Source organism: Athene cunicularia (genome assembly GCF_003259725.1).
Source record: "Athene cunicularia isolate RWA chromosome 1 unlocalized genomic scaffold, athCun1 chr1_part1, whole genome shotgun sequence".
NCBI classification, from domain to species: domain Eukaryota; kingdom Metazoa; phylum Chordata; class Aves; order Strigiformes; family Strigidae; genus Athene; species Athene cunicularia.
Genome location: NW_020799091.1, coordinates 106728878 through 106748734, shown reverse-complemented (window position 1 = coordinate 106748734; position 19857 = coordinate 106728878). Strand labels below are relative to the sequence as shown.

Genomic DNA, 19857 nt, shown 5'->3' with positions numbered 1-19857 from the left:
ATAAAGTGATATAAGAGACAGGTATTTGGAGGCAAGGTGATGAAAGGAAGGAGGCTCAGAGACCTGTAAAGGGGAAACTAGGGTCGATGAAAGCAAGACTAAGCAAAAATCTGCAGAATGAAAACCAGCAGAATAATAGCATTTTTTTTAAAAAAAAAGAGGATAAATTAAAAAAACTCCACACTCCTCCACACACATGCATACAAGCAGACAAAAATGTCTTTTCTTGTGTATCTCCTACTGATTCCCTCAGAGGAAAGGAACAAAGTAGTATACAATAAAATGATAAAGCTGAGTAAGACACCACCTGAGAAATTCTATGTAATGTAATTACCATTTCTATAAAATAAATAATTTCTTCTTAAAAGTCAGTCCATGACCACATCTGTCTCCAGAGTTCTGTGTTTTTGGTGTGTCTAGACAAGTAAAAGCATGTGTAATGGCTGGTTCAGAGCTTCTCACATACTGACCAGCATGCCAGAGCTGCCTCTTGCAATGAACAAAGCGAAGTTATAACTTGCTTTCCCTTCCTTAGGACACTATCTTCCATCTTCCTTCTAACTCAGCTGTTGACTTTCAATAAAACTTACAATTCATAGGTTTTGGACATCCAACTCTATTGACAATCAGATGAAACTGGTTAAAAGGTTCAACCAAATATTGCTGACAAGAGCAGGGACAGTGGGGTCGTAGGAAAGAAAGAAAAAGGATAACCGGCATAGGATGCATTTACACAAGAAGCCAGAGTTAAATACATAAGACAACCTTAAGGAAGAAAATTACACCTATCTGATCTTCAATAAGTAGCATCAGGAAAGGCAATCTGGCATTGGAAAACCTTTTCCTGAACTGGAGGAGGAAATCTTTACACAGGGCTTATTCCTGCTCACATTCCAAGAGGTGAAAAGCTGACAGCAATCTCAACCTGAGTAGCAGCTTTAATTCCAGGAGGCCCAAACAGAAACAGAATGAAAACGCATTTATTTCATCTTTAATACATTCTCTTCAGAATACACTTTAGAATTACTTCATATCTAAAACATTGCTGCCCTGTCCATGGCTTTAATACAAAAAAATAATCTGAATGGTCGCAATAATATTCATCTACAATGAGCATAAATTTAATTGATTTAAATAGCAAATGTACATATGTGCTTGCAAATCTTGTTGTTTCAGTTCTCAGACTGAGACATTATATAATGAGAAAATGTGAATTCATTTATCCAATGAACACAGCACAGCAAAACTGCTGTGTATTAGATCTGTAGATTACATGTACAGCATATTAAATTCACTTAGTAGACAGATAATTATGTTTCCATGTAAGAGCCATTACAAATAATAAATAATTAAATATGTGTATGACATGACAAATAATGTGCCAGGATTATGCAGATAATTCATATTTAATTCAGTAGTTGCTTCACTGCTAACAAATAATAATGATTAGACCATTGCATGTTCTCCACCACAATACATTTACTTTATTCAAATTTCTCAAATACATGGATATCTGAACTTTTCTATTCATTTCACCCTAAGGCACTCAAAGCAAGTAATGCATGTTACCAGGTAGACTCTTGAAAATACATCTAAATTATCTCATTTTCTTTCTCATTGAAGTCTTTATCCCGAGGAAGAATCAAAATGTCACTGCTGTACAAGAAATTAAGTTAGTAGAAGCTCTCTCTTCACATACCTCTCTCTGGGCAAGGGATAGGTTTGAAGGTCAGTTCAGTGTTCTCCATCAGTACAAAATCATACCTGCACAGCTGCAGCCTACAAAAGTAGAAAAAGATGTACACAACAAAAAAGTTAACATTAAGAGAAAAATATTTCACTATTTGAGTTAGAGAAACCATAATGATGAATAATAAAAACATATGGTTCCCACATACTGTATCTCATTTGAAGTGCAATCAATCTAATCTTGTTATTATTGAGTACCAGGAATGCCTTATGGGAGAATAGCCCTGAGTGAGGAGTAGGTTCTCCAGCTCATCGACAGGAGTGAAACACGAATAGCATTTTTGTTAGGTGAGGCTTTCATAATCCCTCACCACGTGTGGCTTCTCTGCTTTCTACTAGAAAGCAAGTGTATGCCACACATTCTTGTTCAGTAGAGGTATTAATAAGGTTTGGTTTTTTTTTTACTCCTGTTCTAGTTTTGGTGAAAAAACCCCAAAGGTTGCTGGGCTAAGCAGCTTTGACACATTCACTTTCCCCATCAACTAAGTTTGAATTGACTGACAGTTTCAAAAGCTTTTTGGGAGAACTGACACCTGAAGACATACAAGTTAGGAAAGCTTTCTGGCTTTATGGGTGAGTAGGAATGATTTATCTCACGAGACCAGAGTCTGAAAATTATATGTACCTTTTAACACTCCTACATTCACACACCACCTGTGTGAACAATGAATCAGCCCAGTAGACAATTGTCAGTCATATTCCCCAGAGTCCCACTGCCTCCCACTAGCCTAGATCTGGGGACACTGAGACTCCTATTGTTTTCATCCTTGCACCTGTCCCCTGTTTTTCACCTACTACTTTGTTATATGAATAATTTGAATATTTTTAATCTAGTTTCTAGTTGATTATCCTATATTCAAGCAATTGTTGTAATTATATGTATCTAAATAAGGTAAATATAGTTATAATTACAATAAGCAATTATGTAATTATACCACCCAATAGTGATGTAAAATCTGCATTTAAATTACCTTCACAAGCTGATTCAATACACTATTTTTCATTGCTAGCTAAAAGTACCTAATTGCCTTTATGACTGCCATGTGATGAGGCTCTGCATGAAGCACTTCAGTGGATCCTATATTAAAGCAAATCAAGTGCATCTTACTTTAAAACTAACAAGAGTCTGAGTAACAGGAATGAAAACTCAAAAACCAATAAGGGCTGTTCACTGAAAATTCTCCTTATTTGGTAGACCATTATCCGAAAAAGTCCTGAACACTTGCATGAAATGTATCTTCTGATTTATCATCGCTGAGTTGAGGAAAAAAATTGCAATATGATTTAGAGCCTTGACTATCTCTCATCACCCAATGCTTTTAAATAAAATCATGCCAGTTCACCTGAGAGCTTGAGACTTATGACTTTCAACACATTAATAAAGTCTAATGCATATACATTCTGGGGAGTACTATTTTGATTGCCGAGTGTTCTGTTTCTCCATAAGTCTCTACCACCCATCTCCTCCTCTTTCCCAGTCAATACGAAATAGAGTATTTTAACAAGGTTTCATAATTTTTACAAAGTATCATACTCAATTCCTACTAGACTATTATCATATACCAAATAAAAAAGCCTTAAATATAAAGTATTCTTGCTACTCCTGGATGTTTCTTACTTATTCCATGCAATACATTATTTTCACAAGATGCAAATGTAAAATTTAATTGCTAGTGCTATTGTACAAGTAACTCTGAAGATCTACAAAATACTGCTGACGTATTTAAAACCAGAAATAATTAATTAAAGCTTAGTAACAGCACTTAATTATCAAAAAACGCAGATGATTTCATTTTAAGTGGAGACAAGCATAGACTATATTTTGGTCTTGGAAGGTCTTTACCTTCAGCAACAAGACCAAAAAACCTATTCCAGTCACACAAGTAGCTGAAGTGCTTCATTTCATATCTGAGTGTGAAAAGATGTGGATGGACACATGACTAAAATCAGAGAAGAGCATAATAAAATTTATCTTCTGGAAGAGAACATAACCATGCAGATGTAAGTCCGGGTGGTCTACATAAGTGGTCCTAGAAAACCAGTTGTGACCAGCCAGCAGCAGCAGCCTTGTGTAACAAGCAGCACATGTGACTTCTGCATGTACAAGGGTGATGTGCACTAAATGTTAATGTACAGAGCAGCTCTTCCCCATGATAAATTTGATTCTAGGTAGGATGAGAAGGATATTCATGCATTTAGGGATACGTGATTACAAAAATCAATAGAAGGAAATACACATCCTGAGCAGTTTTGTTGATACACAACTTCGATACATGACAAATACTTACCTTTCTGGATTATTAAGAGATTTCAGCCTCATCTGGAGAATCCTAAGCTTGTATTTTGGGCCTATTAAAGTCTTCGTAGTAAAGGTCAGGGAAATTTTTGATATCTTGTCAAGGTCTTGGTAAAATCCAGTTAGCATTTTGACTCTTTTATATTGCTGAAATGTCGAAGCTTCACTAAAGAAAAATATTATTTATAATCAGGGTTTTGTTAGCTGAGTAATATTCATTATTGCTAAGCATTGTTATTAAAACCAGAAATCTTGCAAGACATTGATTTTGAGCACTGAGAATAAAGACACTTAGAAGTGTATTCAAACCAGTACCATGCAAGGACTCGGGCTAGGTCATAAATGGAGAAGATCATTCCAGTGTGAGGAGCATTTCTTCTGACACTGAGCCATATACAGGGAAAGGAGACACGGCCAAGTCTTAACAACCTCATGATATTTTTTTGACTTACAAATTAATAAGTTAAGAGGTTTAGGAAACTCAGAAAATTAGTCCTATAAAATGATAAAAAAGATTTAGAGACTAAGCACAACATACCTATTCATCACTGATTCTACTATGTTTCCAGCATAATCTGTTATTTTAACCTTAATGAAACCTCTCCTAATGCCTTTATTCCAGGTAGTAATATCCAGTAAGTAGTTATACACTGCAAAAAGAAATAGGAAATAACAAGATTTAATGAATGACCTCAACAGGATATAGTTGTTGCTATCACCATGTTAAAAGTATTCACTGGTTGATGTTAGGAATAGTGACCCTTTACTTACAAGTTACCAAGTCAAAGCAGAATAAGAAGGCTATTGACAAAAATTAGCTTCTACCAAATGGCTATGTCCTGGAGTTAGTGTACCATTTCCTCCAGTTCTTACATGGAAAGGATTTGCATCAGAAAGCTACCATCAGAATTAGCATGAAAAGTTTGACCTGCCTAAGGAAAAACTGCAAAATGATGCCCTAACTGCACCTTCAGGTTTTGGCAAGCTCTGCAAAGAGCAGATATTTGAGCTGTAGTGTAGCAACACCATCATATTACCCACAAAAGTGACATGTCCAGAAACTGCTGCGGTACATTGGCAGGGAATGAGGAGGAACATCATCAGCACGAACTTTATGTATAGGCAAAGTGGGCAGTTAGCTAGGTGAGCAGATTAACCAGGTGGTAAAAGATGAAGTGAGACATTATTCCCATGCCATGCTTGCCCAGCCTGAGCAGGTGCAGCAGCACAGGTCCTCCAGGCACCCTTCCCTCAGAGAAGTCAACCTGCCAAAACCTCTGTGTGGATACTAGAAAAGCTGCATGGGGAAGTTCAAGGAAGAGGAGAGGGATCTGATTGCTTTCCCATGCTTCAGCCTTTCTTCCCTTCCCATGGAGGGCCCATGGCCTCAGGAAAACAGGCTGGGTACCTGGGGCTGGCATCCTCCGTGCACAGGCACAGAGCTGACCTGCTCCACTGTGTCCTCGGAAACCCTGACCTGGCCTTCTACCACACTTCTGTAACCATCACCAATATTGTAACCATGGTAGGGCTACCCAGAGCAAACACAGCTTTACTACTCACCAAGTACGGAAGCCAATTCAAATGTCGTTTTTTTGGGGTTTTTTTCTACGTTACTTTTTAACTTTCTTTCCTAAAAGACCAAGCCCACATGAAAAACTTATCCTGCTCAGATTTACAGTTTCACTTATTTTTAAGACCTTTTGTTTAATTCTATTTCCTCATGTTTTCAGATACCTAAGAATTAAAATACCGCTTTAGTTAATAAATACCCTCTTTTTGAGACTGGCTTAGTAGATTCATTCTTCTTGACTTTGCGTATTTTTCCTTAAATTTATGCTGTCATTACAACATCTCTTAATCCTCTCCAGGTGTGTCCTCCTATGTTTGGTAATTTTCTCTACCTTTTCTCCCTTCTACCACCCCTATCCCAGAACTCTATACATAATCTTTTCCTTCTGCATTGACTCTTTCCATCATAAGGATTCTGACTGGTTGGATTTTTTCTGAATGCCCAGATTTTAACATGTATGAGAGTGAAAACAAAGCCATATTTTTCTGCCAGAAAAATTAATGAAAAGAGAGACCTAGGGGCCTGTACAGCCCTGAAAGCATGGAAGAGCAAAGCCCAAGCAGAGAGGAGCAGGGGAGAACAGTGGTAGCCAGTTTGGGTTGAGCCAAAAGACCACTGGGAACAGTAGTTACTTTATGTAAAATCCATCACATCTTCATTAACCTCTCCTTGGCCCCTTGGAAGAAACAGTGATGTAAGTAAGCATGATTACCACTATAAAAAAAGATATTTTTGGTCACAAAACTTGCCAAGATGATGGAAAAAGCTAATGTGAAAACCCGATTTCACTTGAATTCTCTGTACCCCAAATCAAAGAACCTTGAACATAAGCCATTAGAAGAGCATGTTAATATTTGTTTATGGTGATAAAATCTGATAATAAAACCAGATATTGTATGAAAATCCAAACTGGACCTCTACATGGATAAAGTAGATATCTAAAGTGTTGCAGCTAAAGCCCATGTCATGAGAATTCATTCCCATAGAGTATAACCCTGAAACAGTCAGCTAACTCTTCCCTCCATTGTTTTACTCCTAGAGAGACATGGACTTTTAAAAGCTGGAGTAGCTTTAGTTGATTGTGGAGTGCTCTCCTCCTGAGGTGGAACATAGAGGTGTCTCCTTTTTGTCCCCCACCCAAGAGCAGTCTTGCTTCCCATTTTTGCTCTCTGAATATAGCAGCAATGATCCCATCTAAGCACATTCTCTCAGTCCAGCATTTTCCCTGTCACTTGATTCTCATTTTCTGTTTTTGTTTTTCCTCTTGGCAGTCCATCCCATTACTTTTAAAGCCACATTGTTTTCTCAGTTTGTGTATTGCTTACCCTTCTGCCACATTCTTCTTCCTCCAGTCTGTGAACTGACACTTAGCTCATGGTTTATTGCCAGGTTTTACACAGCAGCTAACAATAACTTTCTACGTTTAACATGCTTTCACTCCAGATCAGCTAACAAAAACCAGTTGAATAACATTTCAAAAAGTTTGTTATGTACATATTCCATCACTCACTGCAGAATGGGTCTTGGTCTGAAGTATCAAAATAAGCTTTCATTGGTGAACTCTTCGAGATTAATGTTTTTTTCCATCTATCAGCATAAAAACCTGAAATCCAAAGATTAAATATTTCATTTCAGACATCTAGCAAAATCATGATACATGTATAATTACACAAAAGAAACTCAGGCAAAGTGACAGATTTGGCTTTAATTTTCTTAAATCTTCTCAGAGAAAGTAAATTGACTTGGAAAATGCAGGAATCTCCTGAGTTTAACAGAATGTAGTATTCAAGTATTTCTTTCTTCTAATATATTAGTATCACTAAAATTGACATAACGTAATAATTGGAAGCTAGTCTAGAGTACTAACTCCAAAAAACAGTGCTTGTGAACTCATGCAGAGGTAATAAAAACAAACCCAAAAAAGCAGCCCACATATTTGCACAGATCAGTTACAGGACAGCTTCAAATTAGGTAAAATTTCTTCCTTTTTTTTTTTTTTTAAATTACAGCAAATATTGTTAAACCCTTTAGTCTATAATTGTGGATATTATTTAATAAAATGTTAGATATTCTGTAAACCTCCTAAGCTTATGGATATAATGTAGAAGAACTTTTGGTTTATACAATTCTATGCTTATTGTCTTTGGGACTTGATAACAGTCCTTGTTTCTAAAATGGCTGATCCTATTATCTCCTTCTTGATTTCTTCACCTAGACTGGACAACCAGGGCTAGTTACAGGCTGCAGAGCTGCCACTGCAAGGCAGGAGACAGAAAAGTCTGCAGTATAAGGATGCTGCTGCTTCTCTCAGTTCCCAGATTCAGCTGCCTGCAATTTCCTCATAGGTTTTATGGTTATTAAAAAAAAAAAAAAAAAAAGGTGGCAGATGACTCGTCAAATATTTCTCCACCTATAGCTCAGTCATTCTATGTAAGTCCATCAGTCATGACTAATAGCTATGCTGGGGAAGTCCTGGAGTCTTCCTCCTTTACTATAAGGCCCTGTTATGATTGGGTTTTATTATTATAAAATAGCATAGAAGTATGTCTATCTATTGTTTTTCTTCAAACCTGATCTATCTAATATAGGGTGCACATCCTAATATAAGGAAATAAAAAAGACAAGGTATAAATTGGAAGTTAACTTCTAATTAAATATTTTTAAAATTTCAGTCTTAAGAGAACCCCACCAAGTAGAAAATGCTCACACTATTCTTTTTTCAAATATCCTCCAGAGCCTCTCTAAAAGCAGTAAACCCCAAAACAACTAAAAACGCCTCCAAATAAAATCTTTATTCCAAAAGAAGAGCCAGAGAAATCATGAAGTTTCCATAAACATTATTACTCTTAAATAAAAAACAGAGGTGCTCTAGGGATGATAAAACACTGTGAAAACCCAAAGTAATGAACTAAGTAGAAGCAGTTTCTCTGTAGAAAGAAGATACCCTGTGAATCCATTTCAGACTGGAAAGCATAATGACAAAAGATTAGGAACGTTCAGCATCCATTTCTAACAGATAACTATAAAGCAGACAAAGCCCTAAAGTTTAAACTACTTTAAAGAGTACGCAGCTCTGCATGTGCTCAATCTCTACAGAACCCTTAACACAATACAACAGATCTCTGGAGTAGCCCCAGAAATATTTCTGGATCTGGATTTCCCAGAAAACCTCAGCCAGCCCAGAGCAGATATCATAATTCTTACCCAGTACTGGACAGGACATTGGCTGGAAAGCTTCACAATCAGCACATTTTCCTCTCTTGTAATCCAAGTAAGAGTCACAAGGATATGTTATTATGTCACACCTTCTTTTCAAAGATGATAAGAAGAGGAAGACAGATCTTTGATGGTCACACTTAAAATAATTAATTCCTTCAGGAAAGAAAAAATTAAATACACAAAGAATATGTAATCCTTTTTCTTCATGAATGAAAAGAGGTTATCAAAATAATACCATTTACCTGAGTCATTTTTAGTTAGCCATGCTCTTATTCTCTGGTTAGTTGACCACCAAGTGTAAAACATGGATGCACACATACAAGAAGAAATTGAGGACTATTTTGAATATTACAGGTACAGAAAAAAGTCTACAGGGTTTTATATATAAGAAATAGTCTGTTAAATCCTAACAAATGTACAGAATTTTTTGTTATAAGGCATGAGTCTGAGTTAAAATTTGCCTTGTTGCATCCAGTGTAGAACATTTTGGCAGAAAAGTTACCATGAGGAACACTTCAGAGATTCTTTACCCCCCTCTATTTTGGGGGGTAAATAAATTCCTTCCTCTCCTAGCAATACAAACTATGAGAACTGTACAGATCAAGATGATCCTGAGTCTTAAGGGATTCTCCTGTACTCAAAGACACACAAGTGGAAGTCCTATGCTTTTGAGCAGCTCTAATTCCTATCAACACTGTGCAGATTAGTAAAAGAAACATAGACAGACATTAACATATCCAAAAAAAGCAAACAAAAACTGTAGGCAGCAACCTGCCTAAGATTTATGGAGGCAGGAGAAGATCATGTCATAAACCTGATTTCATCCTAGAGCCTTCAAAACCTAGTTCATCACTGACAACCAGGAGGAACCTAAGACACAGTGAAGACTTGAAAGCCTTGCCTTCCACATCATATGCAAGTGATTCTGTCCAAATCACTTGGACACAAACATCTTCCCCCATCCCTAGCCATATATAAACACAGAAAAATGATGATCACTATATGCAGATTGCATATATAATATAACAATTCCATCATACCAGTAATAATGGTATGGTGGAATATGTATGCTTATAGGAAGATCTTTATTTAAAAAAAAAAGATGTCAAATGTCTATTATTTCTCATTTGCTGAGTAGGGATGGAAAAGAAAGAATACAATACCCTCAGCTCCCATATTACCACATATGTGCAGTGTCCATTGAATTCACTTTAACCTTTTTTGATTTGATCTTAAACTCTTTTCTCATTTATTGAACACATTTTTATTTACCACCAAATACTGTTTGTGGACAACCAGGCTGATCCATTCCTCCATTTGGATAGAAATCAATGGTTCCTAAAGGTTTCTTGAAACCTAGAGCTAAAGTAAAAACATCATGAATCAAAAAAACATAAACAGAATTATGCAGTCAATTATTTATCATTACATTCATTAAAAAATAACATGGAGGTCTTAAAGAATTTTTTTTTCCAATTATACTGTTCTTTCATTCTGTAAATGGGAGTCATGTTATGAGCTGAAATCTGTGGTTTATTCTTTTTAAGAAAATTATACACATGTAAAATGCTGTACACAAATGTATACAAATTTATGTAAGACTCCTACTGCCACAAAAGAAAAAGCAAAGAACAGAAGCAACTATTCAGTGCTGTAGCTGAGACATTATTTGCACAAAAAAATTTATGACATTGATGTTCTCTCCAGCAACCAAATTTTTTTCCCAATTTAATTTTCATTAGAGTAAATTATTCAATTTTTTGCCCATGACATTGGATTCTGAGCTACACTAATATAAGCAGTATATCAAAGTAGAAAAATCTGTATCTGTCCTATGAAAGACCATGAGCAAAATTTAGCTCTACCTGAACTACCTTCTTTTTTACCACACATTATCTTTATTCACATAATTGGAACATTACAAAAACTGGTATTTTACAGTTTCACATATAAATTTGTGTAGTAAAATGTTAATTTTGAATATTATTAAAGAAACTGATACGAAACTACACGACACATGTGGTAGGTTTGTAAGGTTTACTTACGGATTTTAAAAAAAATTAAACAAGATTATAGCATCGGTGAAGCAGACTTTACAGTGTTCTTCATTTTAACCTTACAATAACATGATTTAGAATTTTAAGCAGTGAATCTGTAGTGTATTCATGTGATACAGCTGAGACTGGCTGTCTCGGAAGGGACTAAGTGATAATCACGTGCTTACAACATCTATGTTCACACATGCTAGCACAGCAGAAGGATGTTTGTGCTAAACTATTTTGCAGATAGCAATACCATAAGTTAATACAATAGGCATGCTTTATTCAATGTGCAGAATTGGTTTTTTCATATTCAGAAGGAATATAGTATAACAAACAAGATATAAATGACAGTTGTGTAATCACTACTTCTGTGTGACACTAAATGGACTCATGACTGGTTATCTACATGTGACTTCAGTTAGCTGTTGGACATTAAAGTTATTTCAATAGTTTCAGGTTCAGACATGAAACTTCACTCAATAACAAGGCTACTCATGTCGAAATGAACAAACCACCCATCAGTGCTTAAGTCATTAAAAAAGTTGAATTTCAATTTCTTGATGAATAGGCATAACAACATACAGTATGATTTCAATAGTATAGAAATTGTTAGAAAGCAACAGCACTGGAATCCATCTGATAACACAAAATATACTTCTGCAGCACTATTTGGATGTTACTGAAATAGCTTATCCTTTCTCTTTTGCTTTCCTGCCTTTCCTTAAGTTGAAATAGAAAAGTTAAGGCTATGTCATTACCATCAGTATCTGAATGGATTACATCAACAAACTGTGCATCAGTATGATCCAGTCTCCCCTCTGGTGGTTCTCGAGTGAACAAAGGGCCCGCTGGATCAAGACCTACATGAAAATAACAGTAGTATTACAAATCCTGGGTAGTATCCAGTAATATTACAAATTCTACAGAATATTACATATTCTACAGATACATACAAGACTGGCATTTCAGCATTATTCATCAATGACTCTTCATTTTCCTGGAATAATAATCAAAACAAAAATGGACACAATTCTCGTTTCCATTCTTCAACTTCCTAAGCAAAGCAATGGTTTCTAACACAAGACTGATCAACCTGTACCTTTGAATTTCTTGGTCTCCCTAACTACTTGTGCTCATCTCCCACTTCCTCAGATAAATTATAAACCAATAGCACTAGGGATCGAATTTGGTGAATTAATTTTGTCCTTTTTCCCCATACCTATTACATACTTCATAAAAACGAAATGCACAACATAACTACTCTCATCACCAGAACACAAGGTGAAGACATCTTGGATGGAGACAATTTCAAACATGCCTCAATCATTTTATCATTCGATGCTGAAATTACTTACAGAAAAACAATTGTTATATACACCTAAGTGAAATACTAATTTTTGACCACATTTGCACCTGAAGGAGGTTTGGAAATTTTATACTCAAACCAAAATTCAACTATGACAAAAGAGATTCCAACTGAGATCCACAAAAAGCGCTTTATATCAAGGAGGAGGAGATCAGGCAAAGGATTTAAAGTACAAACACTGTGTATTCTCATTAATTTTAAGGACAGGTAATTATTGTTGTGCAACCCTGAAGCCTAATCATTTTCAAGATGGTAATTTCTGTCCCTCACAGGGAAGCAAAATTGTTACCTGAGGTTTGCTCTGCTCCTATTTTCTTGACAACAAAAGCATAGACAAAGAGGGGAAAAGAAAAAGCAGCAAAGATGAAAAATATAACTGTCAAGGCAAAATATTTCTACACTTAACTGGCTCCTAATTACATTCTCCCAGACTGAGAGCCAGGGACAGTGTATGACCTTGGATTATCCGAATTTGTATTATGATTTAACGGGCTTTAAGAACTAGTCTATGAAGGTTTTCTCTCAAGGTCAAGCAAGCAAGACCCAAACTACCACAGAGGATCGTGGAATGCCAGGAATACACATGCATAGTACCCCAGGTGACAAAGGTAATTGTTTTAGTCCACTAATAAGTTCTATATTTCTGAAACCTCCAATATCTTTTTCTTTGGGCTTTTTTTTTTTTTTTTTTTACATTTCATTTTCCCAACATCAGTTTGGGCCACTGACTCCACTTGTTTGAAAGAAAAAGTATCAAAACTCACAGAAGAGGTTATGAGCCTTGTGGTTTTGGACTACACAATCTTTGCCTTTATTCATCTATATCTATAATTTTAAGAAGGTGATTGAAACATTTAATGTAATTCCATTTACCTGTGGGCATCTGAGTTTAGAAATTACACAGATCTACTAGCTCTCAGTTATTGTACAGAGAAGACACAGACCTGATAGCCTGGCACTGCAATCAAGTCTGTTGCCAACCAGTACTGCCAACAAACTAGGGAATTGTGTAAAGCAGAAATGAGTATACTTAATGAAAGGAATACAGCTGGAGCCTGTCACATTCTTATAAGATGTCCTGACTTTCAGATTACTGTACGAATAGGGGAGGAGTCTCTAATTCCTTTTCTTAAGGCTGACTACTGGCTCCTCTTATGTTTTGAGAAAAAATTTCTTAAGTACTCTGAAGAGAAGGTTTGGAGCTATGAATCTCAAGGAGAAGTATACCGCTTTCTTTCAGCCTGAAAACAGCTACTCTCTTAAACCCTCCTCCTTCTCCTCTTAGCACCTTTTCTGATAGTCACCCTAGTCAGCTTCCTTCTCAACATGCTAGCTGCAGTGAGTTTTGCTCTTTCACCACAAGAAGTATCTGACGCCTGTGCACTCAAATTAGCACCGTGGATTCCAGCATCTAAAAGTTAATCCTAAATTTTGAGCAGCCCTGAAAGCTGTACTCACATGAGGGTTCACTATATGCACCACTCCTGAAGATGGCAATGCTGACGATGTAGCAAGTATGAGGCAAAATCTGCAGTATCCAATACACAGATTGCACACCTGATTCATGCTCCCTGGACAAGACAGCTCGATGTACTATAACCATGTTCAGACGGCTCAAACTGAAAGTAAAGCCTTGTGCCTGATTCCTGTGGTCTAACCAAGAGCTTTTGAACTTTCCTTCAGAGGGACCTGACTTGCTCCATCAACTAGGCAGAAACTAGGCAGAAACTTAGGTAGCATATAATGATATAACGTAAGTGGCATTTGGATGTAGCATTCAATTTTCATTTGAGAGACTAGAGGTAAACAGGTTGGAAAATTTAAGTTGTAATTTATGTCCTGAAGGCAGACTTTCACAATGTTCTGAACTTCTATCAGGGATACATTTCTCCTTGTGCATGTTACTAAAAAAGTCAGTTCTCATTTGTTGACATTTCTGATTCTAGGAAATGTGACAACTAGGACAAAAATACAAGGTAGATTAGAATATGCGGATTGGGATTAAAAGATTTACCTGTAATTCTACCAAGTTTGCCATTATACTTCTGGCCAACAAAACCAGCTATATGCGCCCCAAGACTAACTCCAATCATATATATAGAGTCAAGAGAAGTTCCATCCACCTATCAGGGAAAAAAAAAACAAAGCCACAACCACACACACAGTTAACAGAACAGACATCAACAGACCGATTTAGTTTTCACTTTTTGTCAATACTCTAAATTGTACCTCTAAATTTTTAACTTGAAAAACAAATGGAAATTACAAAGTTCTTTTCAGTTTGCCATTCTGAACTAGTTAAACAGTGTAGTAATTAAGAAAGTGTTTGACTAGAAAAATGTAAAAAGGAAGCTTGAGTCACATTTCTTCCAAAATGTCACACTAGTTAGAAGGGGAGGAGAGGGAAGAGGAAGACATTTACCAGATACAAGAAAAATGAACCAAAACTATGGAGTAAGAAAAAAAAAAATCTCCCCCTGCCTTATCCTTGCAATAAAATAAATTAAAAACATAATACCATTAACAAAGACTTATTCCATAGACCTGGTGAATAATGCTGCCAAATGCACACCTGCATTCATTTAAAATCTTTAATTATAATAGTTTAATCGTAAAAAGAGTAGTGCAATGCCTTTTTAAAATTTTAATGCTGTATATTATTTGAACATCTCTCACTTCACCTCCCCATTGGTGCACTCACTCTTTCCAGAAGACTTAAAACTTCCAGATGGCTAAAGAAACTGGATGCCCTCTCAGGCATACTTCAGTGAAATGGAAATAAGAACTCAGGTGAAATTAAAGATACTCAATAACTGCATGCAAATTTAGTAAATACTTTGGTAAAGAAATGTCATTTGATATTGTTCACTGGGTTTCTCTTTAGATATATTTTAAATATCCACTCCCACTCAAACTATGCTATTTAAACTTACTCAGAACAGAGATGCAACTCTCTGACTTACCAGCATCTGGTCAACATAGTTCTTCAGTATTTCTGCAACTTTTCTGCAGTTTTCAACAGCAGTTACATAATTCACAGTTGTAGCACCACGATTCCAGTCAACTATGATGAGATTAATATCCTCTGAAGACAGTAAAAGCTCCTTTATGTCACCTAGCCATACTGGTGGTGATCCTGTTGGTCTGAAGCCATGAATAACAAAGACAATTTTCTTGGAGGTATTAAGGTACTCAGATGCAGTAACATTGTGTTCAATGAGTCTCTCAGAACAGTTTGGATTTCCCCTTGTGTATAACAGTAGCTGGACTTGGAGTTCTGTTCCAGACAAAGCATTGCCTATATTAAGATCTGTAAATTCAGGACATTTTTTCACCTCATCTGAAAAAGATTAAAATGTCAGACAGTCATCTGATGAGTTACACCACCTGAAATACCACCTCTTCACTTTTCTTTCCATATTTTTCCACTAAAATGGAATAACTTTCATTTTCTTCACCCCAGACCTTTGGAATGAGGAGCCACAGTTTAAGTAATGACTCTACAGACACCACTGTGCTCCTCTGAACCCTTCAAATACTAAAGTAATTGTTCCCGAACAATATATTTTCTCCATAACAAATACAAATTAGTTGTCAGCATTGACAAGATCCTTTGTTTAACCATCAAATTTAGGTTGTCAGAATTTTTTCACAACTAGTGTGTGTTGTATAAACAGGAAGACCATTGTGGTTGTTTCTTCCTCTTTTGGCCAGGGTGTCAAAGTTGCCAATCCTCAGGCCTTATTGTTTGATCTAGCAATAAGAATCAGTGGCCTGACAGTATGGGATGACCCAGAACCCTTCTCTAGTTTTGGATCACTATAAGGACACGCTTACCAAAGAACAAAGGAAGAAAAAACAAAGGATCTTGTCCTGAGTTTGAAAAAAAAAAAAAAGAACCTGTGAGGTCAATGTACATAATGGCACAAGAAAAATGGGGGTATTTACCATTTTTGTACTCGGACAGTTATGGTATATGAGGTTAAGCTGTAGATCAATCAGGATCAACAGGAGGATGGAGATTTTGAAAAGGGTCTAAAAAGACCTGATTTTTCCCATGTGCTTATCCACATTAAAAGTTAATGCTTTAAAACGTATCCTTTGGCTGCTGAGGTCACATGGTGTGGATAAGTCACTTCAGGGTTCTGGGCACAACACTGATGCCTGCCACAGTTCTGTATGGCATCTTCACCTTCACTATGGTGTTAACTGGCTTATGGCCAAAGAAATCTGGGCCTGCCTCTTGACTCCTAGTGACTATGCTACTTTACACAAGGCTTTTGTCTGATATTGATGGCACCATTCTCAAATTTTCCTGTCAGTAAGAACTTTGTAAAACAAAACTCAGCCAACTTCTAGGAAGCAAAAATAGGAAGAAGAATAGTGCCTACTCAGTTCCTAAAAACTAATAAAAAATATAACCTGAATTTCTCAGAATTTTGGGGTTATAGGAAAGGCAGTTCTAGCTCTTCTTTTCCCAGCAAGCAGCTAGAAGGTAGAAATGAATCTGCAGAGCCCTCACCAGTATAAAAAGCTGTGAAGGGCAAGTGCTGGGGGTTTAAAATGTATCTGAAAAATGTATTTGATACTATAGTGAAGATCTAAACAAAACTAAACAATGTGAATTACAGCACTTAAGATGCAGCAAAGATGTGTTAAAGACACTAACTCACTTAGGGAACTAGACCAATCACCTCTAGGCCTGCGATGACTAAACCAGTTACTTCTGGACTGGACATCAGAAAAAATAATAGATATTTGCAAAGCAGAGCAAGGTTGAAGTTACAGAGTATTAGAAACAGCCTGAAACCTCCTGTTTCAAATTGTCCAAAGTTTCATGCCCATCATCACCTTATCATAGAAGACAATAGCTACAATTATTACATGTGGGAAAAGTCAGAATTACCAGTATTTCAAAATAAATATCAGAGTTTTCCTCATTTAGACACCAAATAATTTAACTTTTAGTGCAATTACTGGACAGGTTATTAACTAACTAGGGATACAGGAAGGCAACTCAGTTTCATTGCTGAGACCTATCCAAGAAGTAGTTCCAAAATCAAGAGCTGTTTGGCTGCAGTTGCCTTGAATTTAATGAAAATAGTATTCAATAACCTGGTAAAATGTCATACATGTGACATGATTCTGAGATGCTAATAGAATGCGTCACATTTAATCTCTAGATTTCATATAATGATATATGACAATAAAACTAGAATAGAAATTCTATTACACAAACATCATATACAAATCTATACAATAACAGCCACTTGATTACACTTTTGCTATTCAGATTCAAAGCTAGAACACGAAACTCTCATTTTTGCCCAATACTGTTCTTAAATCCAAGTTTAATCATTGATCCTTATGTCACTCCTACATTTCTAACACTGAAAAGATCCATGCTAAGATGTTGTAAATGTTGAAGCATTCCTCTGTATCAGATTATGTTTTGATTTCTTATCATTTGATTGGCAGAAATAAGAATGAATTTTTCGGAAGTCAGTGGAATGACAGTGACATAAAACAGAGACACGGTCTGGTTCATGGGAGTGCGAAATCTATCACAAGGAAATTATTTTAACTGACCAAACCTATTTACTAGCTGGGAAATTTCAAAGGGAAACAACTCATTTATGACTGTGAAATGACAGCAATTATTCTTTGAAAAGTAAATAGAGAAAAGAATATTTATTTACTGTGGAATTAGTAAATACTATAAATAGATTTCATACTTTGAATTCTTTAGCGAGGAGTCATTAAGGGAAGTTTTTTCAAACTCCTATTTCTGACTGATTAATGGAAGGAATACCCAGCTGCCCTTCATGCACACTTGTGGGAGTACTCACATACACTTTTCTGTAGAGTCATAACATACAGCTAGGTGTTACACAGTTACATATGCAGTTTGACTCAGTCAATATGTAATTTTAACTTTCCTGTGTACGTTTGTGTTTTATCTATCTTCTGTGATTGAAAAGGGGAAAACCTTAGGTGTATACTGATTTTTTTACAACTAAATTTTACTATTTAAGGCATAACCGGAAAACCTGTCAACCTATCAAAACAGCAATACACAATAAACTTACGTTAATATGTTAAAACTATTTCACAATTACCTCTCTACTTTGTACAAAGTGCACATACCTGCGTGCGTCCCTGTGCAAAGTACAGCCAGAGATAAAGTATCAGGCTTTGTTCTATTTACTTTAAAATGAAAACCTACATCTCAGTTTCAAAGTGATCAAATTCTCCTCACTAGTTGTCTGCTCCATTAGGCAATTCACAAGGTTTAATCTTTTGGCCAATTTAAGTGAATATTCATTTTTAAGGCTTGAATAAAGCTGAGAGACTACATCACAAAGAATAAGCTAATGATTCTTACCTGATTCCACCCAGTATATCAAACAGATGAAGAAACACAATTTCAGCATGTTGAAATGGAGAAAAGCAATATGTAATACCACAGACAAGTGGCAAATCAAGTCCAGTATGCTAAGAGTTCTAACCTAATTGAATGCCACTAATGAAGTAAGTGACACGTAGAGTAGGAAGCAGAGAGCAAAGCCGTATTCAAGCTTCTGCAATTCATGACTCCTCCTATTGAATGACTTCAGAAGGTAAGGTGGTTTCTGGTCTTTAAGGGTTGGGACTCGTTTTTCATCTATTTCCCTCTCTCTTTGGCTATCAGCAGATTTACACGTAAGCAATCTATGTTATATATTACCAATAACCCTGTTACACACGTGGAATTTAGGAAACAGAGTAACTAGAAGTATGTCACATTAGAAACCCATCATGTCTCTTTTTTTAAGTGTGTCACTCAACTGCAGTTAGGCACTGAGATGTGCAAAAGAAACTTAGAACAAAAAGTCATTCTGGTGACAGAAGAATTTTTCTGTCAGCACTTGGAAATAATTCCGAGAACTGTATCTCCATAGATTATTTTTTAACAAAATTATCTTCTGAGTTTTCCCAAGGAGTCATTCTCTAATCTAAATCCAGTGGAGGTCTGTGAAAGCAGTTACATGGCAGAGAGATGGAGCTCAGAGCCCCACAGATCTCACCCAGACACTGACCTGCTGGGTTTTGGGTATGTCACTTAAGTTCATTCCCTCTGTGTCCCCAACTACAAAAAAGATGAAGAAACATTTATTTTTGTGCAGCTTATTTATTTATAAACCAATTAACTGAGTAAATACAAGAGCACAAACTTCAGTTTCTTGGAGTTCACAGTGAAGCAAAGAGGCAGATAAACTGTATTCAAGTGAGAAGTCTGGATGCTGTTTGCCTATATCTGGCCCCCAATTACTTCCACTGCAGGAGAAAGAAAAACATACCATAACCACTCAAATGCGAAGCAGACACATCCCAGAAATGTTTTTTTGCATAGCATATCCTTCACAGTGCTTCTAAACATAAGGTCTAGGTCTCCTTTTCCTTCCACAACATTAAGAGAATGTGTGCGTCTGTTTTCTTACTTAGTTTTACATGATTGGTCTCTTCAGCCGGCTTCAAGATTCCGAGCAGCTCAACAAAGCTGTGCTACACGAGCTTCTGCAGCAGATGGCCTTTGGGAGGTATCTTCAAAGGCTTTTCCATTTTGAATGCA

At 36.3% G+C, this 19857-nt stretch overlaps 1 protein-coding gene across 1 annotated transcript; it reads right to left on the bottom strand.

The window, feature by feature from the left end:
* Positions 1-1459: 1459 nt before the first annotated feature.
* LIPI (lipase I) lies at positions 1460-19317 on the bottom strand. The gene is made up of 10 exons (XM_026844905.1): positions 18631-19317; positions 15209-15585; positions 14260-14368; positions 11638-11739; positions 10110-10199; positions 8823-8990; positions 7129-7221; positions 4584-4695; positions 4038-4211; positions 1460-1779 (listed from the first exon to the last, which is right to left on the bottom strand). Exons 1-10 carry the CDS (start codon positions 18677-18679, stop codon positions 1692-1694), a joined length of 1362 nt encoding a protein of 453 aa, XP_026700706.1. The 5' UTR covers positions 18680-19317; the 3' UTR covers positions 1460-1691.
* Between the last annotated feature and the right edge of the window lie 540 nt (positions 19318-19857).